Source organism: Microcaecilia unicolor, chromosome 6 (genome assembly GCF_901765095.1).
Source record: "Microcaecilia unicolor chromosome 6, aMicUni1.1, whole genome shotgun sequence".
Classification (NCBI taxonomy): domain Eukaryota; kingdom Metazoa; phylum Chordata; class Amphibia; order Gymnophiona; family Siphonopidae; genus Microcaecilia; species Microcaecilia unicolor.
In genome coordinates this window covers 89,660,229-89,688,024 of record NC_044036.1, presented here as the reverse complement: position 1 = coordinate 89,688,024, position 27,796 = coordinate 89,660,229, and the positions used below count along the sequence as shown (strand labels likewise).

The 27,796-nt window shown below is 43.4% G+C and overlaps 1 protein-coding gene across 2 annotated transcripts in view; it reads right to left on the bottom strand.

Annotated features, from left to right (window-relative positions):
* The window catches only part of RASAL2 (RAS protein activator like 2), a 391,333-nt gene extending 363,752 nt beyond the window's left edge, over positions 1–27,581 (bottom strand). For both annotated transcript variants that reach the window (XM_030205957.1, XM_030205958.1), the window contains exon 1: positions 27,004–27,581. In XM_030205957.1, coding sequence (XP_030061817.1) covers positions 27,004–27,190 — 187 coding nt within the window. In that variant the 5' untranslated portion in view covers positions 27,191–27,581. The remainder of the gene's footprint in view (positions 1–27,003) is intronic.
* Between the last annotated feature and the right edge of the window lie 215 nt (positions 27,582–27,796).

Sequence of the window (27,796 nt, the reverse complement as noted above, 5' to 3'; positions counted from 1 at the left end):
GGAAACCACATGCCTTTCAGGGAAGAGACAAAAAGAATGCAAGTTATCCTTGTCAACTGCTAAACAGCTTCTAGATCAACCTCAGTCCTTGAGGGCCGCAATCCAGTTGGGTTTTCAAGATTTCCCCAATGAATATGCATGAGATTTATTTGTATGCACTGCCTCCATTGTATGCAAATATATATATATATCATGCATATTCAATGTAGAAATCCTGGAAACCTGACTGGGTGAGGGCTGAGGTTGGAGGGCTGAGATTGGACACCCCTATTCTAGATACATATAAAAGCCTAAAAAATAATATGCGAAAGGTAGATATAATGGAGGGCCAAGGTTGGACACCCCTTTTCTAGATACATATAAAAAACACACTTTGAAATTTCTGTATACAAATGCTAGAAGCCTAAAATATAATATGCGAGAAGTAGAATATATAGCACTAAATGAAGAAGTAGATAAGGGTATCTCAGAGACCTGGTGAAGGAGTTCAACCAATGGCACACTAATACCAGGGTACAAGGAGAAAATATGTTATACCTAATCATTTTCTTTTCTTTAGTCAGAGACACTGTTCTGAACCAGCAGATGGAGGTAGAGAAAACAATTCCACCAGTTGCATCACCGGTTATAATCTGTGGTGCTCTCTAGAACAATCCAGTATACATCTGCCCAAGCAGCAGAAGGTCCCTTTTTGTAATGCGCCCAGCTCCATCAACCACTGCAGCTGCAATGATAAGTGAGCAAAAACACTGCAGAGTGGCACTCGCTACCCTGAATATACCAGGGAATAGCCATGTTACGAGAACCCCATATGGTTGCCACTTAGACCATCTACTTCAATTACTTCTAATAGGAAAAGGAAAAAGCAAACCCAGAACCCCGAGCCAAAATCTTCCATAGTAACATATATTAAATGACGGCAGATAAAAACCTGAATGGTCCAGCCAGTGATGATCTACAGTAGGGATATAAAGATAAGCCTCCATGAGGTCCATGGAAGTCAGGAACTCCCCCAGCCACACCGACGCTATCACCAAGCGCAATGTCTCCACCGAAAGTGCTGGACCCTGAGCTAAGACCTCAAAAAGAACACTGCTTTAAGGACCTACTCTGGCCACCCCCCTAAGATGTAGAGTGGCAGGCAGGCCAAAACAGCCCTGACCCTCTAACACGCGGAAGGACAGGAATGCTGAGAGCCTTTCTGGCACAGCTCAGGCAGCCGGAGAGGCCTTGCTTCCCCTGTATCCTTAAACAGCTTCTCCAGGTCCTCTCCAATGATCAATCGCCCCCTAAAGGGCAGTTGACAACAGCTTTTTGGAAATCGCATCCACCACCCAGTGGAAAAGCCACAACCACCGGCATCCAATCACCAGAGCGGCCACTGATCGGGAAGCCAAGCAGACCAGATCATACAGAATGTCCACCAAAAAGGCTGTCCCCAATTTCAGGCGAGTTACCTCCAGGAACTCTGGGAGCTGCTGCAACCACTGCAGCATGGCCCTTGCCACAGAACCATCACAAATGGCAGCCTGAATACTGGACATCCACACGGAAAAGGCCAGGCAGAGCTACTGCTTCATCTTCTGTTATAGAGCTTCTTCAGAGCTGAGCCTCCCTGGACTGGCATGGTAGTCACCTTGGTGATTGCTGTGACCAGAGCATCCACCATAAGAAAGGGACCCATACCTTTCAACCTCCTCCAGAGAGAAGGTATAAAGGTGATCCAGAGCTCTGGCACCTCTAAGGGGACCAGGATTTTCCCACTATACCATCACAATGCAGATAGAAGCCTTGTGAAGAGGGAAATGCTTAGGGGCCCACATGCCCCTCCAGCAGCGGATTCCCCTCAACAGGATCCAGAGCCAGAGTCCGAAGCATAAAAAGGGCCTTAGTCATCTAATCAGTCGGATGAGACAGCTCCTCTCGCCAAAAGAGACAGATCACATGGGACGGCTCTTCTTCAGCTTCTTGAGATGGGGGAGCCTCAGACTCCAAGATCGACACAAACAGAGAGTCTAAGAAGGCCTCAGAGTCCTCCCCCACCTCCTCAGAGGGAATTGTTGCCTCCGGCACCCTCCCCTCGGTCCTACACCACTTAGAACACAAACCAGGGTCCCGAACGTTCTCCACCAGAAGGGGGTCCCCTTGACCAACTGCAACTGCTGTCAGTTCAACTATGCTATGGAGCCATAAATTTGCAGGGGCCCCATTGGGACCCCCCCAAATGGGCCCTAGAAGCAGCAGATGAAATCCCCAAGGGAGACAAAATTACCACTGTTGCCACCAAAATGGGGACCTTGGGTCCTAATGCCTCAACGGGGCAGGGGGAGATATAACTCTCCAGAGGATACCCCACGTGGGGCAATTTCCAAAGTCAGAAACAGCCCATTGCACTGTGCACACAGAACTGGCAGCCATACTGAGCTGGTAATGTAAAATCTCCAGTCGTCCCAATCATATTTTTATAGTGCTCAGTGGATCCACCTACAATGAAATTAAATGCCTCAAAAGGCATTGTTAAAGACAACATAAGGAAAAATTATGTTCTTACCTGATAATTTTCTTTCCTTTAATCATATCAGACCAGTCCAGACTAATGGGTTGTGTCCATCTACCAGCGGAAGGAGACAGAGAAAATAGTTCCAAGTAAACCGCCCCTTAAGGGTATCGTGCAGCCTGGAATGGTCAAGTATTTCGTAATGGGTTGTGTCCATCTACCAGCGGAAGGAGACAGAGAAAATAGTTCCAAGTAAACTGCCCCTTATTCTTCTTTTTTTAAAACAACCTTCTTCACTAGTGATAGAAATAAATAAAGGTTTACCTCAGAGGCAGAAAAGGAGGGGAAAAAAACAAAGTTTCCTTTATATATATATATATATATATATATATATATATATAGATAGATAGATAGATAGATAGATAGATAGATAGATAGATAGATAGATAGATAGACAGACATATATATAAACAACATTCTTCACTAGTGACAGGAATAAATAAAGGCTTACCTCAGAGGCAGACATTCAGATATACCTACCAACACAGAAGAGAAGAACCCCACAGGGGAGACAAGTTACTCCATGCCACAATCAACCATCACCCTGCTAGAAAGACAGCCAGGGGAGGTAGGGGAGGGGAGGGAACCTGGGTCACTGGACCCTAGCTGGCAGATGAGGAATTCAGGACCACTGAGTATTACTACTACTACTACTCATCATTTCTATAGTGCTACTAGATGTACGCAGCGCTGTACCTGAACATGAAGAGAAAGCCCCTGCTCAACAGAGCTTACAATCTAATTATCTAAGTATCATCTAAAACTAGCCCCAACATGGCTACCAGCACACCCCTGGCTCCACTGTCACCAGAAGAACCTGGGTCAGGAGCTACCAACCAGCAATCCAGAGCAGCTGCAGGATCCGTCTACCATCCGCTAGGAGACAGAGAAAATACTGAACATTCCAGGCTGCACGATACCTTTAAGGGCGGTTTACTTGGAACTATTTTCTCTGTCTCCTTCCGCTGGTAGATGGACACAACCCATTAGCCTGGACTGGTCTGGTATAGATGACAAGGAATAGTCTATTGATCAGTCATTTGTAATCAGAGAAGCATCAATGCAATGCAATTCCTTAGGTGTGATAACCACCAAATAGCCAGACCATGGAATATTTTCTCATGCTGCAAAGCAACTAATCAGATTGGAATGATAAATATTTCCGAGGTCTGAGAGAGATTTGTACTTGTGACTTTATTTGCACATTTCTGAATTTTGCAGAGTACAGGCCCATGTATAAATAGCTCCCTAGATATGTTGTTACTGTAGCTCCTACAGAAGTTAGAGGACTAAAGAGTCATTAATAAAGCTATTCAGACACTGAACCACAAAACAATTTCCTGTTTCAGCCTATCAACCCCCCCCCCCAACCTGCCCCTCTCCCCAAGGTCCAAATACAAAACTAACCAGCCTTTTTTAGAGGTCTCTTACTACCAGTATGCCATATAATAACCTGAATCACAAAATCTCACAGGGACCAGGGACAATTAGATCAAAACCTGACAAAGGAATGGTTCAGAAGAAGTGAAAATCAATACTTTAATGGTGGCACTGTTTATTACTAACACACATCATATTAGTGCAGGCTAAACCGAATAGCATGTGCTTAAATGAAACCAAAATACACATTATTTTATAAGACATGTAGGTGTTACTTTTAATTCTCATGATAACATTTCTATATAGCAATTAGCAATATATGTTGGCTCCAATGCCAACAAAACAGGAGAACTCTGCCTCGTAGTTCTCTCATGATCTCATGCTTTTAAATATACTGCAATTCTGGGAAAAACATTTTTTTTTTAAACAGGATTCTAGCCAGAGAAATCTCATTAGTTCCAGAAGTCTCTTTCCAAGGACTCTCAATTAATGGTATTTACCCTGTGAAAGAGAAAATGATCATACATATATTAGTGGTAGCCTTTGTATCTGTTGCTGCCAAATGGAGAGCAGAACAAGATCAGATCATAGGCATCACAGAATACAGGAAGAAGGTGGGAGGAGGTACATGAACAGCTGATCTTACTGCTGCAGCCTGGCTTTGGGGGTTTTCTGTCATCCTACTCACAAAAGACAACCAGAAAGTCAAGCTAAAAACAAAAACAGCTGATTGAGGGACACCGATGAACAGAATTGTGAAGATGCACACAGCCAGCAATTCATGCCCTAGTCTCCTGTCCCTTCTCTTAGAAATAAAAGTCTCTGGAAGGCTTCAAGGGAGGGCACACTGGGGAGGCGAGAGACAAGAGGGCCCCCCCCCCAGAAGTACAAAGAGAAAACTATCTGGCCTTGCTATTTGCGTGAGAAACGCTACCTGTTTCATGTCTGAGCTGCACCAGTGACTGGTAAGTTTTCTTTTCACAAATACTCTTACTTTGCATATCAAATCTTTATTTTCAGGTTTGGTACTCTGCAATCTTGTGTTTCACATTTGCATTAGTTTTACACATAGTCTTTAGACTCACCCTGGTGCAATCTGTACACGCTATCACACATCTGAGAGAAGAATCCTCCCCCTTTTCCCAGCCTCTAGTGCAGGCCTTACCTCAGAAGGATGTAGACCAAGCAGTGGTGTAGCTGTGAGGGGCCATGGGGGCCTGGACCCCTGGTTTGGCTGGTGGGGGTCCTCAACCCCTGCCAGCTGAAGCCTTTGTCCAGCGCTGGTCTCCGGCACTGCTCTCTCTTCCCCTCACGGTCCAATATGCTCGTTTTAGTGAAACTGAGCATGCGCCGCCACACCCCCGCCAGCCAAGGTATGTGCGGTGGCGGTGCTTCAGCTGACGAGGGTTGGAGACCCCTGTCAGCTATTGTCACCAGCCAAGATATGTAGAGCAGCTGCAGTAGGTGGGGAGCAGAAAGCGGCAGAGGTGGGGGCGGCGGCAGATGAGGGTATGGCGGCAGGGTGGCAGACCAAAATGTGCCCCCCCCCCCACCTCAAGGTCTGGCTATGCCCGGGATCAAGGCTGTTTGATTGAGACAGTTCAGAGACCGGGCTACTAAAATAGCACTCCCATCTCCCTTCAAGAGACTGTTCAGCGCTGACCTAAAAGCCTTGTTAGTAACACACTAAGAAATTGCATCGGGGGGGGGGGGGGGGTATGAGGCAGAAGTACGTCTTCTTGGTCAGCAGTGTGGCGATCAGTGGCTAAAGAGGAGATAAGGTAAATGCAGGGGTGAGGGACGGGGTAGCATTAAAAACGATATCCTGCATTAAAATATTAACGTGTTAATAGTGATAATTGCCCACCCCTGTAAAGTCATAATGATGATGATGATAGATACTCATAAGCCAGCCGCTCTCCCTAAATTTAGGTTCAGAGTGGGTTGAAGTAGAAATGTAAATACAAGATCACATACACCAACTGTTTAACAAGCATTCTGAAAATACGTCTTCAGACATTTCCGAAAAAGAGTGCAAGATCCAATTATCCTAATATCTACTAGAAGTAGATTCCAACATCTCACCATCTGGACCACAATAGACCTTTCCTGAATACTTTTTTAATCCCTTTAAAAGGAGGAACACTCACCACTCGAAGGGTACAGGCTCGTTGTTCTCCTCCTATGACTAACAAGTTAACTAAGGTAGTTTAACCAACCAATATTTTAAAAACAAAACATATTTTACAAAATATATTTGCCTTCACAGGTAGCCAATGCAGCTCGATTAGCAAGGAGGACACGATCACATTTAGCTTTCCGATATATATGCCTAGCTGCTATGTTTTGAAGAAGTTGCAGCCTCAGCAGCTGCTTCTTAGTGATCTCAATGTAAATAGAGATGCAATAATCTAATTATGATAACACCATTAACTGGACAAGAACCTGAAAATGTTCAGGGATGAAATAAGATCGAACTAACCGCAGTTGTTTTCTGAGAAACATGTTTAATTTGAGCACTCATATTCATAGAAGAATCCAATACAACACCTAAGACTCTCGACTGTTTATCAATAGGTAGCAATGAACAATCTAAACAGAAAGCACAACTAGGTATATTCGACTCGGGACCATCGTTTTATTAAATCCACTCCAGGCTTAATACGAATGAATATATTATCTTGAGATACATCAGACACTAATAAGAAAATACCATCCTCAAGTTTCATATGCTGGAAGTGAACTCATAGCAGGATCAATGCGGCTTACATATTATATACAGGTACTTATTTGTACCTGGGGCAATGGAGGGTTAAGTGACTTGCCCAGAGTCACAAGGAGCTGCCTGTGCCTGCTGTGGGAATTGAACCCAGTTCCCCAGGACCAAAGTCCACCACTCTAACCACTAGGCTACTCCTCCATCATCTTTTTTTAACTCTCCTTCTAGTCTGCATTCATATTATACATGTATCAATGTAATAACCTAATAGAATTCTGAAAAGGGTTTGCATAGCACTACTCTAGTTTAAATAAGTCAATGAATGACAGAACTTACTTACTTGATATAATTGCCCTTTGTACAGAAACCCGTCATAGCAGTTAAAATACAATATGGCTCAGATAAAATACCTAAATAGTCTTAGGAGTGGTTAAATACAGGACATGGCTGTTATGAAGTATTGAAGGTGCCCACAAACATTTTGGTTACTGGTTTAAAAAAAATTAACACTTTTTCAAATCTCAACCATTTTAATTCTGGTTCATGAATGATAAACTGCAGTGCACTGCTGACCAACATAAAGCTGACTCTCCTTCCCAGAACAAGTTAGCAAGATTTCTCAGCAAGCTTCTCTCCACAAAACCAGAACCCAGAAACTTGGGTTTGCTCACTGATTGCTTCATATCAATATTAAACTCTCACGAAGAATGACTAACTCACATTCCAGACAACAAAAACGATTTCCTGGAAACAGGAATGATACAGTCTTTAAAAATTAAATTTTGACTTCACTATACTAGCTGTGATCACTTTATTCCTAAAACACAAACCACTTATTTCATCAAATGTAGCACTCTGTAGATATTTTAAAAAAACCCACACAGAAAACCATTTCTCACAGCAGCGCTTGTGACTCAACAGGTCCCAGGATTAGGGTTAAGAGCTCCCACGTTTCCTACTTCCAATTATAAACAGCTGATACTTTGAGAAAATATATGGTGTTTTAATTAGGTATGGCTGCCAATAATATTCAATTTGGAAAATACTCATTGAGAAGTGATAGAAAAAGAATCTTCTTTAGGCTCAGAATGAGAAATCCTTTATGTCTTAAAAAAAAGGGGGGAGGGGTCAAGTGATGCTGTCTGGCTGAACAAACACCTTGTTTCCCAGCTCCAGAGCACTTCATCTTTTAGCAAAAATATTCTACCTCCATCCAGCTTGATACCTGCTTGCAACTCGTTGACAGGAAGGGAAGAGGTTCTGCTATAATTCTTGGGAACTTTGATGTTGATTCTTGCAGTTAGTGGCTGAAAAGGAAACAAAAGGCCCCAAAGTCAAAAGTAAGAATTAGGATGGCAAGATGGCCGATGAGATCGCAGGACCTATTGTCACTCCGCATTAGGCCGCTGTGCAGGAACTAACTAAAAATCTAATGGCTGTTATGGATGATATGCTGGCTAAAATACACACAGCCATCGAGGAAATAAAAAGAGAGGTTTGAGCTTCAAGCAAACTGTATATAACATGCTGATGATAGGAAAGCGTAGCAGGAGGACAGAGCAGATAATTTTGAAGAACAGCTGTGTACCTTAGAGACAGTGAACAAAACTATGATGGAACGAATAGGGGACAAAGAAAACAGAAGCCGAAGAAATAATCTGCACATTATAGGCCTTCCTGACTTGAAAGACTCTGACCTCCACAGCACACTTGGAAAATGGCTTCCAGAGAGACCTTGGGCCTAACGACAATGCATGTGTCTCTCACCATTGAAGAAGCTCATCGGATGGGGCAACAGAGAGGGAGACCACAAGCCTAGACAAAGAGATGATCCTATATCCAACACATGCTGAAGTACAGAGACCACAATATTTTGCTTTTTCAAGATTTCTCTGCACAAGTTGTAATGAGCTATTTTACGTGGAAAATACAATTTTCTTTATACCTGGCTCAAGCAAGGATCCAGCACACAAACAAGGTCTTGTATGTAGACTTGGTTAAAGGGATGGAGCAATTCCTTTACAGTCTGCCACTAGCTCCTGCAGACCCAGGAAATTGAAGGGCACAACGTGACCTGATTTTTTGCAGCATTTGTTCTTATTCTCTTCCCTTTATGTGATACGATGGGCTATGGAGGAGAGGAGTACATTCTGTTGTTTGTTTCAGGATGACCACTGCCAAGTTCATATCGTGAAGAGACTGGCACCGTTTTCATCATACTCTCCAACTGTTAACTTAAATTTTGATGTGCACTTTTATTATGGTGTTAAAATGTGCATATTGCAATTCTTTAAGCTGCATAGTGTGGGACATGAGGTGTGCAGGCAGGAAACTGATAAGTGTTTATACTTTTTGTCTTCCAGCACTGTATACTGCTCATGGCACACACCATTGCCAGAGGCACTGATGACTATACACAAACCTAAATTAGTCTCCCATAGCCTTTGTCCCTGTCGTCTATTAAGACCCAACTAAATGACTGACTTCATGATATAAGAGCACGGGGCTGGCACTGTACAACTATGGGTAGACTATATGAGAGGGGCGAACAGGAGGATTGAATGGAAGGGGAAATGTGAGTGGTATGAATTTTTTGGAGTTAGGAACTGGTATGTTTGGTTTCATGCTTTTCTTGAGGGACTACGGTTTTTAAACTATCTTACAAGATGTGGAGACAATTCAGGACAAAACTGGGCCCATACAATAGTTTCACTCTTTCATAGCTATGTATGTCCTAGGATTCTTTGATAATTTGATAATTGCAACACTGAATGTAGGTGGAATACAAATCACCCATTAAGAGGAAAAAGATTTTAACATCTTAAAAAAAAAAAAAAGGATGGCGCAGATATTGCTTTCCTTCAGACACACCTGAATGCAACACAATATCCAGCTTATAATGAAAAGAAAAACGCCTATATTGCGACCCCAAATCGGGGAGATAGACGTTTATCTCACAAAAACGAATAAAGCGGTATAATCGAAAGCCGAATTTGGACGTTTTCAACTGCACTCCGTCGCGGATGCGGACAAAGTTGATGGGGGCATGTCAAAGGCGGAACTGGGGCGTGGTTATCGGCCGATCAGAGATAGGCGCCTTTCGCCGATAATGAAAAAAAAAATACGCGTTTTTAACGAGAATTTAGGGCACTTTTCCTGGACCCTGTTTTTCCACGAATAGGGCCCCAAAAAGTGCCCTAAACGACCAGATGACCACTGGAGGGAGTCGGGGATGACCTCCTCTGACTCCCCCAGTGGTCACAAACCCCCTCCCACCACAAAAATATGCCGTTTCACAACTTTTTATGTTCACCCTCAAATGTCATACCCACCTCCCTGGCAGCAGTATGCAGGTCACTGGAGCAATTATTAGGGGGTGCAGTGGACGTCAGGCAGGTAGACCCAGGCCCATCCCCCCCCCACCTGTTACACTTGTGCTGGTAAATGGGAGCCCTCCACACCGCCCCCCCAAACCCACTGTACCCACATGTAGGTGCCCCCCTTCACCCCTTAGGGCTATAGTAATGGTGTAGACTTGTGGGTGGTGGGTTTTGAGGGGGATTTGGGGGGCTCAACACACAAGGGAAGGGTGCTATGCACCTGGGAGCTCTTTTACCTTTTTTTTTTTTTTGTAACAGTGCCCCCTAGGGTGCCCGGTTGGTGTCCTGGCATGTGAGGGGGACCAGTGCACTACGAATCCTGGCCCCTCCCACGAACAAATGCCTTGGATTTATTCGTTTTTGAGCTGGGCGCTTTCATTTTCCATTATCACTGAAAAACAAAAACGCCCAGCTCACAAATTGTCGAATAAAACATGGACGTCTATTTTTTTTCGAAAATACGGTTCGATCCGCCCCTTCACGGACCCGTTCTCGGAGATAAACGCCCATGGAGATAGACGTTTTCGTTCAATTATGCCCCTCTATGTCAAATTGAAACAGGACTGAGTTGGCCAACTGGGTTATTTATATATTCTGTAGGGAGCTTGGACTCTTATAGCTTCCCATAAACATTACAAAAACATTACATGAATCCAGAGTACCCCCCCCCCCCCGAAAAAAAAAATTAGCAGGCAAGATCTAATTTCTCCTTCCTTAGCGTCCCTCCGGAACGGTCCAGGAACTGACTGGTGGGAAATAACAAAGCTGTAATCCTAAGGGAGGGACCCCAGCAATCCTACCGTGAGAACCCTTGCTCCGAAAACCGCTTCCTGACGGCACTGCACGTCCAATCTGTATTGCTTCGAGAATGAATGCAAAGAAGACCACGTTGCCGCTTTACAAATGTCCAAAGGAGGAACCAAGAAACATTCCGCCCAAGAAACCGCTTGCCCCCTAGTAGAATGAGCCTTGATCCTTTGCGGAACTTGTTTGCCTGAAAGAAGGTAAGCGGACTCTATCGTTTCCTTCAACCACCTAGATAGAGTTGGTTTAGAAGCCGCTAGACCCTTACAGGATCCCCGATAAGGAGAAACAGATGGTCTGAACACCTGAAATCTTCCAAAACTTTCAGATACTGCCTAAGAACCCTCCTGACATCAAGAGACCGCAGCCTGCGCTGTTCTTCCGAACCTGAGGAAGAACCTAAGACTGGCAAAACCACAGACTTAGAAACATGAAAACGGGAGACCACATTAGGAAGGAAAGAAGGAACCGGACGCAACACCACACGCTCCTTAGAAAATTCCACAAACGGCGACCTACAGGAAAGAGGCTATAACTCCGATACACGTCTGGCCGAGGCAATGGCCACCAAAACACCATCTTGAGCGTTAAATCCTTAAGAGAACAAGCAGCTAAAAGTTCAAAGCGAGGCCTAGTAAGAACTGACAAGAACAGATTAAGGTCTCAAGCCGGAAAAATAACTCTTGAGGGAGGCCGCAGTAGGCCTACCCCTTTCAAAAAATGAGAAACATCTGGAAGACTAGCTAAGGACTTGCCCTGAACGTGACCCCGAAAACACAATAAAGCCACGACTTGAACCTCAAGGGAAACAAAAGCCAAGCCCTTATCAAAGCCATGTTGAAAAAAAAAATCCAACAACTCTGGCACCGAGGCTCGTAAAGGAGAGATATCTTGATCAGCGCGTCAGGCCTCAAAATTCAATTCTGACATAATTCAGAGACGAACAATGATGAGAACGAAGAACAGTGGAGATGACTTTCGAAGAGTAACCCCTCTTCATCAATCGCACCCTCTCAAGAGCCAGGCCGTAAGACAAAATCGAGCCGGATTTGGATGGAGAATCGGCCCCTGAATGAGCAGGCCGGGGTGTTCCGGCAGCCAGAGAGGAGGAGCAGCTAGGAGGCGCAATAGATCTGCATACCATGGTCTGCGAGGCTAATCCAGAGCTACCAGTATCACCTTTCCCGCATGTGCCTCGATGCGCTGGCTAAGTCTGCCCAGGAGAGGCCACGGAGGAAATGGATATAGAAGACCCAGAGGCCACGGCTGAAGAAGAGTATCCACCCGTCCGCTTGAGGATCTTTTCTGCGACTGAAAAAGCAACTTACCTTGGTGCTGACATGAGTGGTAAAAGAGATCCATGACTGGCCACCCCCAATGATCTACTATCACCTGAAAGGTCTGCAATCCGAGTGCCCACTCCCTAGGGTCTAGGAGGTGCCGACTGAGAAAATCTGCTTGCACGTTTTCCGTTCCTGCCACGTGAGACGCCGAGAGAGCGACCAAATGAGTTTCCGCCCATGACATGAGACTCAATGTCTCCAGATGTAACAACCGACTCCTTGTTCCTCCCTGCAGGTTGACATACGCCACCCCTGTCGCATTATCCAAAAGAATGCGAACCAACGTGTCTTTTATGAGGGATGAAAATGCCTCCAGAGCTAGTCTGATCGCCCTGGTTTCCAGGACGCTGATCAATAAGGCCGTCTCCGGAGGAGACCACAGACCTTGAGCAAAGTGTCCCAGGCAATGAGCACCCCAGCCCTTGAGACTGGCATCTGTAGTTATTACTATCCAGCTTGGCGGATCCAATGGCACGCCTTTGTTCAGACTGGACACCCTCAACCACCAAAACAAGCTGCTGCGCACCAGCATCCACAGAGGCAACCTCATGTGCAATGAGTTCGTCTGAGGAGACCACCAGGACAGGAGAGATTCCTGAAGACACCTCATGTGCACCCTGGCCCAAGGCACCGCCTCTATCGTTGCTGCCATGGGGCCCAATACCTGCAAATAACTCAGAGCACAAGGAACCTGCTTGCGCAACAAGGCCTGAACCTGAGACTGGATCTTGAGGATCCTCACCTGAGGAAGAAATATGCGACCCCGCGCCGTGTCAAACAAAACATCCAAGTACTTCAGGGTTTGAGACGGCACTAACCGACTCTTGGCTGTGTTGACCACCTATCCAAGGGACTGCAGAAACTGCACCACTCGATTCATGACTTGAGACTCTCCTGGTATGACTTTGCCCGAATCAACCAGTTGCCCACATATGGGTGAACCAAAATGCCTTCCTTTCTGAGGGCCACTGCGACCACTACCATGACTTTGGTGAATGTACTTGGAGCTGTAGCTAAACTGAAGGGAAGTGCAAGAAACTGAAAATGCTGTCCCAGGACCGAATCGGAATATGCAGATAGGCCTCAGTCAAATCCAGAGCCATCAAAAACTGTCCTGTCTGGACTGCACTATCACCGAGCACAGAGTTTCCATCTGAAAACTGGGGACCCGGAGCACCCAATTGAGACTGCCTTGAGATCTAGAATCGGCCGAAATAAACCTTACTTCTTTGGAACTACAAAGTAAATGGAATAACGGCCTTGTCTGACTTCTGACGGAGGAACTGGACAAACAGCCTGCAGCTGGCGAAGTCTTAACAGAATGTCCCGAACCGCTCCCGCCTTTAGACGAGATCGGCAGAGAGACTCTAGAAAGGCATCGGAGTGAGGATGAGCAAATTCTAAAGTGTACCCTTCTCGAATAACCTCTAAAACCCACTGGTCTGAGGTAATTTGGGCCCCCCTCTGAAAGAACAGAGCTAAACGAGTTCCCACCGGAATCAGAGGAGAGGCCCTCGCACCTTCATTGGGCTGGACGGGTTGTAGACTGAAAAGAGCAGCTGGAGTCCTCGACGGAACCCGAGAAAGGACTGGTTCCTCTGGAAGAAATGAGACCGCTGCAGCTGAACACCTCTGGCTGACCGAAAACAACGGAAATCCCGTCCTCGCCCACGGCTAAAACCAGAAAAGAACTGAGGAGCTCTAGGACGATCTTCTGGCAGACGAGGAACCTTGGTATCTCCCAAACTATGGACCAGTTTGTCTAACTCGGGCCCAAACAAAAAGGAACCTCAAAAAGGGATCTTACTCAACTTAGAAGCCGCATCCGCCAACCAACCCCTCAGCCAAACCAAAGTTTCAGCGTGCTTGTCTGACATTGCTGTCTGGATGTCTCAACGCCACCTGAAATTAAATATGACCAAAACCGAGCTTCTCATTTCCCCCACCCCAAACCCACCTCCCCGCTCCCCCCCCGTTTTCTATTTCTGTTGATGGCTCTCTCATTCTCCCTGTCTCCTCAGCTCAAAACCTTGGGGTCATCTTTGACTCTTCCCTCTCCTTCTCTGCTCATATCCAGCAGATTGCCAAGACCTGTCGTTTCTTTCTTTACAACATCCGTAAAATCCGCCCCTTTCTTTCCGAGCACTCTACCAAAACCCTCATCCACACACTTGTCACCTCTCGTTTAGACTACTGCAATCTGCTTCTTGCTGGCCTCCCACTTAGTCACCTCTCCCCTCTCCAGTCGGTTCAAAACTCTGCTGCCCGTCTCGTCTTCCGCCAGGGTCGCTTTACTCATACTACCCCTCTCCTCAAGACCCTTCACTGGCTCCCTATCCATTTTCGCATCCTGTTCAAACTTCTTCTACTAACCTATAAATGTACTCACTCTGCTGCTGCCCAGTATCTCTCCACACTCGTCCTTCCCTACACCCCTTCCCGTGCACTCCGCTCCATGGATAAATCCTTCTTATCTGTTCCCTTCTCCACTACTGCCAACTCCAGACTTCGCGCCTTCTGTCTCGCTGCACCCTACGCCTGGAATAAACTTCCTGAGCCCCTACGTCTTGCCCCATCCTTGGCCACCTTTAAATCTAGACTGAAAGCCCACCTCTTTAACATTGCTTTTGACTCGTAACCACTTGCCTCCACCTACCCTCCTCTCTTCCTTCCCGTTCACATTAATTGATTTGATTTGCTTACTTTATTTTTTTTTTTTGTCTATTAGATTGTAAGCTCTTTGAGCAGGGACTGTCTTTCTTCTATGTTTGTGCAGCGCTGCGTACGCCTTGTAGCGCTATAGAAATGCTAAATAGTAGTAGTAGTAGTAGCCACAGAGAACGACGCGCTGCCACGGTGAGGGCCATGGATTTTGACGATGCCCTCAATAAGTCATACAAAGCATCTGCTAAAAAAGCAGAGCCCGTCTCAATCTTGGTCACCTCTGTGTCAATTGAAGACAAATCATTGGAAGACTTGTCCAAAACTCGCTCAGCCAACCGAAAGCATGCTCTACCTACCAAAGAGCCACAAATAGCTGCCTGCACAGCCAGAGAGGAGATGTCAAAACAACTTTTTAAGAGGGCCTCCACCCTACGATCCTGAATGTCCAGAAGAGCCATACCACCATCTACTGGAACTGTATTGCGCTTAGTGACCGCAGACACTACTGCATCCACCACAGGCACATTCAGAAGAGATTTATCAACATCTGGAACTGTTTATAAAGGTGCACCATGGATATTGCTAGCCTAAAGGGAGAATCCAGGAAATCGCACTGACCCTGGATGATATCCATAATGTCCTGGTGCACAGGAAAAGTTTTCCCAGGACGCCTAATTCCCTTAACTAGCAAATCAACCTTGCGCACTTCAGGAACTACGGACTGATCTTCTTCAAAATGCAAAGTATCGGCTTCCAAAGCGGGCATTTCCAAATCCTGATCTGAAGCCTGATCTTCCTCAAGACACCCGGATTCTCTAACTCTTTTAGCAGGAATACACTGTCTGGGTGTAGCAGCATCCGAAGGAACAGAAGGTAGCAAAGAGAAACCTGGTACATTTGAATGACAAATTCTGGAGGGAAACCTCCCTCCTGAAGAGGGAAGCACTGCAGCAGACTGCCCAGCTGCCTGAATTAAAGAAGATGAAGAGGTTGACGCTGACAAAATGGCTGCCATTCTCGCCAAAATGAGCACGCGACCCGATGCTGACCGCCCGAAAGGTCTCTCCCTAAAGCAGCCGAATTGCGCACCACCAGAGCTGCTGTGCCATTCTCTGAGCAACAATTTTTTTCTTTTTTTTTTTTACTAAACGACTGCCTCTCCTGAAGTTACAGTACTCTCCCGCCAAAGAGACTGAGCTCTACCCAGCCTAAACTGTAAGAACACCAGGGGACCACAGGAGGGATAATGGGGGAGGGGCCCGGATGTAGCACCCCAAGGCTGACTGAAGTGTGCATTGCACCCAGTCACCAGAACCCTAAACCACGGGGGCACAGAGAAAAGAACACAGCCTCTGCCCTGCTATTATCTATATACAACTTCCTCTTCTTTTTTTTTTTTTAATTTTAAACTAGAAAAGCCCCAAAAGATACAGCGACAGGAGACTGCTTCCACCTGCTGGAGACTGAGAATACTGAATCTAAGGCTAGTTGGCCAGGGCTCTTATTGGCTCTCTAGAGTCAGAGTTCTCAGTCTCCACCTGCTGGAAGGAATGCACAACCCACCAGTCAGTTCCTGGACCGGTCCGGAGGGACACTAAGGAAGGATCATTTGGCGAGAGATAGGCAGTATCAGATTAGAGTGCAGAAAAGTTTTTTTTACTGTAACCGACCCTTTGGATCCACACAGACCACCTTTTTCTCAACATCTAAGTTTTTATGAAACAATACAATAACACCTGCTCTCTTCCCTTGTGTAGGGGCCTCAATATAATCTCAGTCGATTTTAGGTGCATCTCTTGTAACATCTCTTGCTATGGAAGCACCTCTACGGTGCAAACTATGCAACATTTTCTCTCTCTTAACAGGAGAAGCAATACCCCCAACATTCCAAGAAAAAACTTCAAAACCATTATCTAATAACACAATAAATGATTGACCTGTAACAAACGATGTATCAATTGGTTCCGAAGCTGTTATCCCAGCCCCCTACATCCCCTAAAGAGCCACAGTACTCTCCAAATTAATAATAAAAATTCCCAGCACCCAAAAGACAAACCCAGGCAATATTGATAATGCTTCCCTCCATTCTCCATCCCAACTCTTGATAACCGTCCTCCCCACAGATGCAAAGCTTCCCCCCAATATACCCTTCCTCCCAATGAAACCCCCTATATCCCCAAAATACCCCAAACTCATCACTGAATGGGTCTTGTCATTAAATGTCACCCTAACCCCCCTCCTTTGCCCCCAAATGCCAATTACCACTCCACCAAGATAACCTAGACTGTGTGGGTGCCTGCAAAATTTGGTACCCTGTAAATAAGTCATAAAGTTGAAAAATAGCCCAGAGCTGTTATAGCAACACAAAAACCAAGCATCCTGTATGGAATACTTCTAAAAGGCTAAAAATCACAACTGGTAGCCAGAGTCCTCAACGTGAGGTTCCAATGTTAGCAGGATTCGATATCCACCTCTAAGCAATAGCATACTACTGCAGGTCCCACCAAGGTTTGCTCCAAATGATATCCACGAACACTGGCATCAAATAGAGATGACTCAAACTGAAGCACTTAACTACTGACCGAAAAGCTGATACTATGTAGGTATAGCTTCCAAGGTCTGCAGATGAGCATCTACTACCCTCTCAAACAGCTGAGTGCATCCATCATGTGTAACTAGCAATTTAGCTGGGTAGAGGAGGGCAAATCGGGGTAAAAGTCTTAACACAATTCTTGCACAGGTTGCGAATAATCTTGAAAGCAAAGTTTGGGAGAGTTGTGGTAGGACAGTTTTTGCCCCTTGCAGATGGCAGCCAGAATATATTGTTTATGTGCAAAGTTCGACTTTAAATCACCACTCGCAGCCTGTTAAAGGCCTGTCACACTGGCCCCACCCAATGAGTGTGTTCCACAAAGTTTTTTAGCCAATCTCCCAGATTCAAAGTCTGGGAATCAAGGTTTCCAGAAAGCTAAGCAAGTCCTTACCCAGAAGCCAACCAAATGCAGAGTGTTTCTTCTGCTGCAATTCTCTAAATCATCCAACTTTGCCTCCAAATCCAGAACCCTCTGCTTGAACGTGGTTCGAGTCTCCAACATTGTGGCAGTACGGTCCTCCAGATCAGACGTTCTTTGCAGTCCAGCATCCAACTCCAAGCACACATTATCCTATCATTCATGTGCTTCTTTCGTTGATCATAGTTCTGCTGCAATTTTTTTTTTAATCTAGGGTGGCCTCAATTGCTGCAGTTACCTCAGCCGTTATTTCAGACACCCAAGCCAAGCCCACCTAGGTAGCAGAAGGACTGCGCTTAGTAGCCATTTTGTGATCTGTCGGCCGCAGCTTCTCCCCATTATAGCAGGGAATTATGGGGACACATCTTATTAGGAAATGTTAACAGTCCTAATGGTTATTACCATAAATTTTTCCTCCTTCTTGCTGTCCAGATTATCAAGTTTTGCTGGGTACCAAATCATGCTAGGAAGCGATTTTAATATTACTTGGATTGCAAATCTCCAACAGCCACCAAGGGACGTTGCAAATAGGGGGGTTAATTTTTTTAATGAAGGACTTGGGACTGCTTGCTGTATGGAGGTCACTCCACTCTGATGATTTGGAATACACATTTTATTCCCACCCTCATAGCATATATTCTAGATTAGATTACTTGCTGATTTCTGAATCCCTCTTTTCTAAAGTTCAACATAGCTGATATTAAGGCTCCAAAATTGTCTGATCATGCATTAGTAATGCGTGATTTACATTTTATTCGTTCTAATAATGAAAGCATGTGGCTTATGTCACCAAGTTTATATCAGGATCCTGAGTTCCATGCCTACATACGACGTAAGTGGCAAGAATATATGACCATAAATGACAGTTGACACTGGCCCAGTTACTTTACGGATTACAGCAAAATCTGTTATGAGAGGCCATATTTTGGCATATACTGTCTCAAAGAAAAGAAGGGAAAGAGAGCTTTACAGCTGACCAACAGACTTAAAGACCTAAGAGCTATTCATATTTTTCACACCAACATTTCCAAGCAATTTGTTAATTTTTATGTTCCTATATTCTAAACAACCGGGACATGAAGCAGCCCGATCTGCATTATTTGAGGGACTGTAACTACCATCCCTAATGTCTTCCCAATTTGAGACCTTGAGTGTACCAATATCTAGGGAGGAATCTATATGGCTATTAACAGATACCCTGGGCCAGATGGGCTAGATCCCAAATTCTATAAGATATTATACAACGTAATACCTCACCTTCTGCAATGTATGTACGCTGGCCTTGAGGGATACTCAGCTTGACCCATCCCAGAACTCAGCGCATATAGTAATATTACCTAATTAGAAGAACGTCTAGACAAAAAAAACACTGTACACAGCCAATATTAAATGTGAACTCAATCTGTCATGTTAATAAATGGAAGGGAGAAAAAAAACAAAATGGAAGGAAAAGCTTCTGTATGTCTGTGGTGCTTATCTTGCTTTAGCAAACAGCAGAATTACACATCATCGGCTCAAAAAACCTCCATATTATTCATTTGTTCTCTTCCCTTTATTTGATTTATGTACTTTTATCATTTTTTCATTTTCATAAAAACCTTCAACATTGTTGCCATTTAAAAATATTAGCACACTTCTGTATGTCCAACAGGGTCCCGTTTTGCCTGTAATTCTCTATCAAGGGAATCTTTTGTGTGCTATAACTCTACAAACAGGCAAACAGTGGCTGGATAGGGTGGGACCTGGCACCACCAGGTGTACCCCCTAAAGCACATCCAGGCTCTACTGAACCAGGAAACCCTGAACAGGAGCCACAACACAGATTAAACCAGGAGCCTGCGACAGACTCTCCACTGCCTGATAGTGACAGAAATATATTGATTGACTAACCAAGGCACATACCCATCCTATAAAATTATGTTCAGTGTTCTCTATCTCCACCTGCTGGTAGACTGTCACAGTGCTAAGGAATGCCAACATCATTCTAAGGCTGTCACATCAGCATAGTTTGTCAGATCTATTTTCACACAGTCAACTTACTTTTAAAAGGAATGAAACCAGCTTGGTCCTTATGTATAAAATGTCAGTAGGAATTCAAACAGTCTTAACAGCCATGATTTTTGCCTATACTATGTTTAAAATTTAAAACAGATGATAAGAACTACAATTAGTTTTATCCTTATCCTCCATGGGGATTAGTGATCCAAGTCTCTATCACAGATAGGGCAAAGTCTGACCAGCTGGCAAACTACTAAAGATTTTTGTCTTGAAATGAACAAGTTGCCTAGCAACAACTTACAAAATTCAGTTGCTAATGTGTCAAGTCCTGAGACTTCACAGACCTCTTTTTCCTGACAATTTTACTTGACCTTCTCTAATCCCTTTACCAAGCTTTCCTCAATCATCAAGGTTACGATGCATTTTAAGCAACACAAGGAACACCACAAAACATGTAGTGCACACACCTAAAAGGAGTAAAAGCAGCAATATATAATTAAATAAGTTTAAAAAGCTCTATTAAGTATTCAATGTTTATGCATCATTTTTAGTGGGGGTACTATGGATATGTAAAATATCCTTTGTAATTTAAGATGTTAATACAAATGTAATACCAGTTGCTAATACTCCACACATTTATATTTAATTCATGATCAGATAGATGTGAACACACTGGCAGCTACCATCAGCTCAAAGTATGCCTTAATGACTTCACTGCTTGTAAAAAAAAATGCAGAGACACCTTGCCCTGCTTTCTGTACACAAGTTACACATACCTAGATAGCTTGGATCTGAAATATATATATCAGAGGTATAAAAATGGCGTTCTTCAAGGTTTGATATGCTTCACACATACTAGCTGTGACTATGCAATAATGTCCAACAATCTCATTATGCTAAACAAACAAAAAAAAAAAAACTTAAATCAGAATAAAACTTGTCAGTCCTAAGAGATGTCTTTGTCCAAATGGAATATGTACTAAGGTTTTTCTCTCATTTTGTGCCAATGGGAAAAAAAGTTAAAATGCTAAAGCCTTTCGCAGTGAGCTGCTTTCACATTATATCAAGGAAAAGAAAATAAGATGATACCTTTTTTATTGGATTTCTGATCTGACGAAGGGCAGCCTTCGAAAGCTAATCAAGAAATGTATTAAGTTATGTCCAATAAAAAAAAAGGTATCATCTTATTTTCTTTTCCTTATTTTATTTCTATTGATTACCTTTAAAAGTGGACTAACACGGCTACCACACCTCTCTACATTATATCAAAATATAGCATGCAGTTTCATCACTGAGACTTGTTTTACAGTACTCTGTAACATTAAAAATTAAATGTGCTTGTTCTGATACATAGTACATTCAGTTGATATCTCACGTTGTATGCCCTGCAAATGGATTCCCCTGTTCCTTGTCCTGCATTTGTAATACACTAAATATAAATTTCAGTCCTTAACTGCCCTCTTCACAATAGTAGATAGACTGATAATGCTCATATTATAAACCATATTGTTATGCTCTATACAGCCTTTTGAGAACAATTTATAAATAACTGATTAATAATCATCAGGAAATGAGTGATCAAATATCATACAATATAAAGGAGAGAGTGAGTGAGAGAGAGATCATGGCCCATACTCAGAAATGTGGATTTATTGATTGTATAAAGCTTACTTATTTTGAAAATAATATTTTGCAAGTTCTTAAATTTCACATTTTAAAGCAGTGCCAGCTAAAATACTTTATCTTATCTTGGATAGGAATGGTAAATCATGAGGAGACCCATTCATTCATGTAGTGCTATGTTTGGCCTCAGTTGACCGCCCTGCAGCTGTTGTCCTCATTTTTACATCCTATCACCACCTTGGGTGCAACAGTTCTTCAATTACAAATACCACAATTGACTTGTGGAAGACATACAATTCTGGCCTATTTTCATGATATATTGCATTACTATTTACTCCTCCCCCAACATAAAAAGTAGTTTCAGTTAATAAGTGTAAGCGGGTGTCGGGGTTGTCGCATTGACGGAGTCACACTCCAGAGCCCCCAGAAAACATTTATATCTCCCAGTCCTCTCCCCTCCACTCAAAGAATACACACTCTTATCCAGGAAGCGGCTTTTCTCTGGAGAGAGAGTTATCCCTTCAAGTCCCTCAAAACAATCACTCGGACACAAATATGAGGTGCTCTCTTTGCTGAAAATATGTCCAACAAAATAATCCTCTAATTTTATAATCCTGCACATAGGTTTCACGCTTGATTCAAAAAGTTCAAGCATAGTTTCTAGAATACTGGTAGTTATTTTTAAGTTGATTAATAAGGTGAGAATTGGCACTAACAACCAATTATACACAGTAAATGATGGCAGATAAAAACCTGAATGGTCCATCCAGTCTGCTCAACAAGATAAACTCATTTTACATGGTATGTGATACTTTATATGTATACCCGAGTTTGATTTGTCCTTGCCTTTCTCAGGGCACAAACTGTAAAAGTCTGCCCAGCACTGTTCTTGTACTAAAAGGTCTGAAGCTAACATCAAAGCCCCTTAAAATTTACACTCCAGACCATCCATATCTATTCAGTTATGGTCAGGGCGTAGACCATAGAAGTCTGGGAAGCAAAACCGGTGCTGGGCAATTACCAGCAACGCCACTCAATCTCCGCTAAGATTCCAAGATCCATTCCTTCTAAACAGGATTCCTTTGTGTTTATCCCATGCATGTTTGAATTCCATTACCGTTTTCATCTCCACCACCACCTCCCGCAGGAGGGTATTCCACATATCTACCACCCTTTTCGTGAAAAAATACTTCCTGACATTACTCCTGAGTCTGCCCCCCTTTAACCTCAATTCATGTCCTCTAGTTCTACCACCTTCCCGTCTCCGGAAAAAGGTTCGTTTGCGTATTAATACCTTTCAAACATTTGAACGTCTGTATCATGTCACCCCTGTTTCTCCTTTCCTCCAAGGTATACATGTTCAGGTCGGCAAATCTCTCCTCATACACAGTTTGCAACACAAATCCCATACCATTTTTGTAGCTTTTCTTTACACTGCTTCTAGTCTTTTTACATCTTTAGCAAGATACGGCCTCCAAAACTGAACACAATACTCAAAGTGGGGCCTCACCAACGACTTGTAGAGGGGTATCAATACCTCCTTTCTTCTGCCGGAGGGGGAGGGATGTGGGCGGGGCATGGGTGGGATAGGAGCATTCCAAGCAGTTACGTCTTAAGCTCTCTGAGTATTGTCAGTTATGAGCGTAATTGGAGAGCATTTAGGAGCAAGCATTTACACCAGCATTTGACAGAAGTCATCATGCCTAAACTTAAAAACATAAATTCAGAGACTTAGGCAAGTATCCTATAATGCCAATTATGTGCATCATTGCTGTTTTAGAATTTGTGCTTAGTGCATATGTTTTAGGTGCCTAACTTTAGGTGACCTTCACAGAATTACCCACTTACTACTTTGAGGTAGTCTTTCTGTCCTGAGCTTGTACATCAATGAATACTGTAATGCTCCATACTCTATTATTGAAAGAGATCACAGGCACAAATGATCAGTCTTTTGGGGGACAAAGGGTTCCTTTATCAGGGCAAACCTATTCTCAATAAAAACACACACAGTCTCTCCTTTTTGGGATCCACTTTCACACAGATTTTCTCAAAATGATTAATATAGTATACAGTACCTCCTCCAGCAGTCAAGATTCTGTTTGAGGGTCAAGCTTCTTTTCCATTCCTTAATTAAATATCAGGCAAAAGGGTGGGTAAAACTTCTGTTCTTTACATTCATTTCATACTGTTGTATCGCTCCATGGTGCGACCGCACCTGGAGTATTGTGTTCAGTACTGGTCTCCGTATCTCAAAAAAGATATAGTAGAATTGGAAAAGGTACAGCGAAGGGCGACGAAAATGATAGTGGGGATGGGACGACTTTCCTATGAAGAGAGGCTGAGAAGGCTAGGGCTTTTCAGCTTGGAGAAGAGACGGCTGAGGGGAGATATGATAGAAGTGTATAAAATAATGAGTGGAATGGATCGGGTGGATGTGAAGCGACTGTTCACGCTATCCAAAAATACTAGGACTAGAGGGCATGAGTTGAAGCTACAGTGTGGTAAATTTAAAACGAATCGGAGAAAATTTTCTTCACCCAACGTGTAATTAGACTCTGGAATTCGTTGCCGGAGAACGTGGTACGGGCGGTTAGCTTGACGGAGTTTAAAAAGGGGTTAGATAGATTCCTAAAGGACAAGTCCATAGACCGCTATTAAATGGACTTGGAAAAATTCCGCATTTTTAGGTATAGCTTGGGGAGCGTGCCAGGTGCCCTTGACCTGGATTGGCCACTGTCGGTGACAGGATGCTGGGCTAGATGGACCTTTGGTCTTTCCCAGTATGGCACTACTTATGTACTTATGTACTGCATATCAACACAAAACTCAAGGGAGGCTTCACATAAAAAGACACAAACTCAACTAGGCCCAAAACTAGGCCCAAAACACATACACTACTTCTGTAAAGAAATCTTCAGCTCTCTAGGGGCTTCTAATGTATAGAAAGGCCAGCAGTAGTACCACTGTAGCCATACCAGGAAGAGAATGCTGTAACCAAATGGCATAGCCCATCTCTACTGTAACTTGTTATGGTCCTGAAAGTAGAATACTGGGCTAGCCTTCACATGGTTCTATATGATACTGTTATGCCAATAAACTTATTGTACATTTAAGAATTTCATACTAATATTTAAAAAAATAAAATGATCAAACTCCTCTGAACCCCACCCTGCTATTTGTAATGAAATGGTATAGTATGTGTAGTGCTGCCCCACAGGCGTGACATCTTTATTGGTACTAGCATTTTTCATATGGTGTCTTTGTAAATTAAATCTCTTCTTTAGCATCTGACTTGTTTCTCCAATGTAGCAGCCTTCGTTGCATTTTTTACACTGAATGATATATACCACGTTGGAAGATGAACACGTGAAAGATTCCTTAATGTTGAATATTTTTCCTTTGTGAATGCAGTCAGATGCTAAAGAAGAGATTTAATTTATATAGACATCACATGAAAAATGCTAGTACCAATAAAGATGTCACGCCTGTGGGGCAGCACTTTACAAAACCAGAACACTGTAGCAGTGATTTCTTTTTTTTGTTACATTTGTACCCCATGCTTTCCCACTCATGGTAAGAATCCTTAAAGGGAACTTTAAAACAATACAAGAACATTAAGACCTTTGAAGTCAGAATGATTAAATATTTTAACACCCACCAGACAGGACTTAACAAAGATCTGGGTTTTCTAGCCCATTATAAACCATAAAATTGTACTGCTTTGTCACCCTCCTGTCTCCATGCATACCTCCCTGTCCCTCATCCACCTGACTCTTCCTGTCTCTCACCTATCCACCCCCATCCTGTCACTGGAATGCTTTGATGTTTCACTTGCATATAATGTCATCTACCAACATTTGCTTATTTCCGATCTGAGAAGGGCAACCTTCGAAAGCTAATCAAGAAATGTATTGTTATGTCCAATAAAAAAGGTATCATCTTATTTTCTTTTCCATGTTTTATTTCTATTGATTACCTTTAAAAGTGGACTAACACGGCTACCACACCTCTCAAAGGTTACCTATGTAAGCTTTTAAGTCTAAGTGCTTTGAAAACACACCTCCACATAACTTTGTAAGCCTACGTGCTTTGAAAATTTGCACTATAGCATAACAAATATACAATACCTAAACAGAACAATCAAAAAACATCATAGAAACAAGCTGTTGGTAACTATGATGTTTGTATGCAAGACAGCAATAAACATCAGAAGCAGAAGCTATTCTTGTTTGGGCTAGACAAAAGGTCTTATCTAAGTAATTTGATACAGACATTTAATACAAAAAAAAATTGCTGCCAAACTAAGGAAATCCAACTTCCTCTAAATCTAGTTAAAGAAATTCCATGGAAATAAGTTTATATTTTTAAATAATAAAACACAAGTATTTTGTCACATCTTCTAACATACAAAGGACAAAAGGAAACTATATACTTGTTCTGCATTGTTCCGAACACCTGATTTTCCAGACTAGGCAACTCTTATGTAAATATGCATAAATACTTAGAATATTAAATATCATTCACATCCGCAAGTGAGAAGGCCAAATGACATGTTAATAAAGCACTTTATTTTACCTTCCAATATTTTAATAACATAGCAAATTTCATTATTAAATAATATGCTTACTGTATTGTGTGCAATTATTTCCCCTGACATAAGAAAATATAACTTGCCATGCTGAAGTCAGAATGGAGCCCAGCATCCAGTCTTTGACAGTAGCCAATTCTGATAACTAAAAATTACCCAGCAGATCCTAAGGTCCATTCCTCACAATAAATTATTTTACACATTTATATCCCGCTCCATCCACAGTCCATCCACAGGTTACAAAAAAAAAAACATGCATACTAATTAACAATTCACATACAGTAAAAACAAAAATTAAATAAAAACCTAAAATAATATGCTAGTCTGAGAAAATACAGCAATTAATGGATCTCAAGTCCATACTTCTCTAAAAATAATCATTTTTAAGTTCTCTCTCTCTCTCTTAAACCGAATAAAAGAAGTGATAGTATGAAAGAATGCAGGCAAATCACGCCAGAATTTCTGAGGTTTTCCTGAAATCTACCTAATTAATCTTTTTATAGACCTAAAGATAATAAACAAAGAAGTACCAAGTAATAAGACATCACTACAATTTATTTGCTGGCCCTTAACTCTGTGCACCAACTTGACAACCACAATACCTCAATTCACCAAAATTGTCAACTTCACCCTCAAAAGTAACCAAATGCATATCACTTAACAAGAAAGAAAGAGCTCTACACAACTAACAAATAACTAGTAAAACTGTTATCTCCATAGGACTGATCCTAGCATCCTGGAAACTTGTTACCCTTGACTTCTTTCAACTCTTGCAAATACAGCAAGAAAGATAATGCATGTGACCCCCATGAAAACCATTTAGTTCCAAACTTTATCCAAAAAGACATAGAGAAGAAAAATAGAAAACTGGTGTGCAAGACCCAGTTTCCCAAAGACCGAGACACATAAAAGCGTGAACGGGGCTCTGGTACTTACCATGCACTCGGAGCCAGCCTTGCTGCTGGCAGACAGACTCCAGGAGGATGCGGTCCAAAGATCCACCAAGCGGAGATGAATCCAGATCGTCCGGCATCGAGTCCTGCTCCAACCCCGAAAACCCATGAAAGTTGTTCTGGGCACCAGGTAAGGAATCCACGCCCGGAGAGTGATCCATCATCCTCATCCACTTAGTAGAAAACGAGTCCAGGTCTCGAGCTCTCGGGAGCTCGCAAATACCCTTCCCGACCCAGCTCGGTAACAGCAGGACTCCTGGACGGTGGCGTAGGGAGGGGGAGGGGGGGGGCTGGGCGCCGCGGTCGCTCCCCCAAACAGATTTTCAGAAGAGATGGCGCCTAAGCGCCAAATGCCTGCAGTGCCAATAGCTTTTTCTGGCTTTTCCCCCCTCCCGCTCCAGTCTTCCACCTATTCCGAGTCCTGTCTCTTCCGCCCGCTCTCTCCCATCCGCGTGGTCTCTCGTTTTTAAAGAGCCCTGAGACGTTCTCCCTCCGACACCGGCGATTCACATAGCCAGCCTTCTGCCAGCTCGAGGCCTCTCCCTCAGACGCCTCCCACCTCTGCGGAAGACCGGAAGTTGCATTGGAGGAGGCGGGACGAGCCTGAGGACTGAGGAGGAGAGGCTCCGATGCTGCTGCCTGGCAGAAGGCTGGCTATGTGAATCGCCGGTGTCGGACTCGGAGGGAAAACGCCTCAGGGCTTTAAAAACGAGTGACCTCGCAGATGGGAGAGAGCGGGCGGAAGGAAGGAAGGGAGAAAGCTGCCCGAGAAGGTT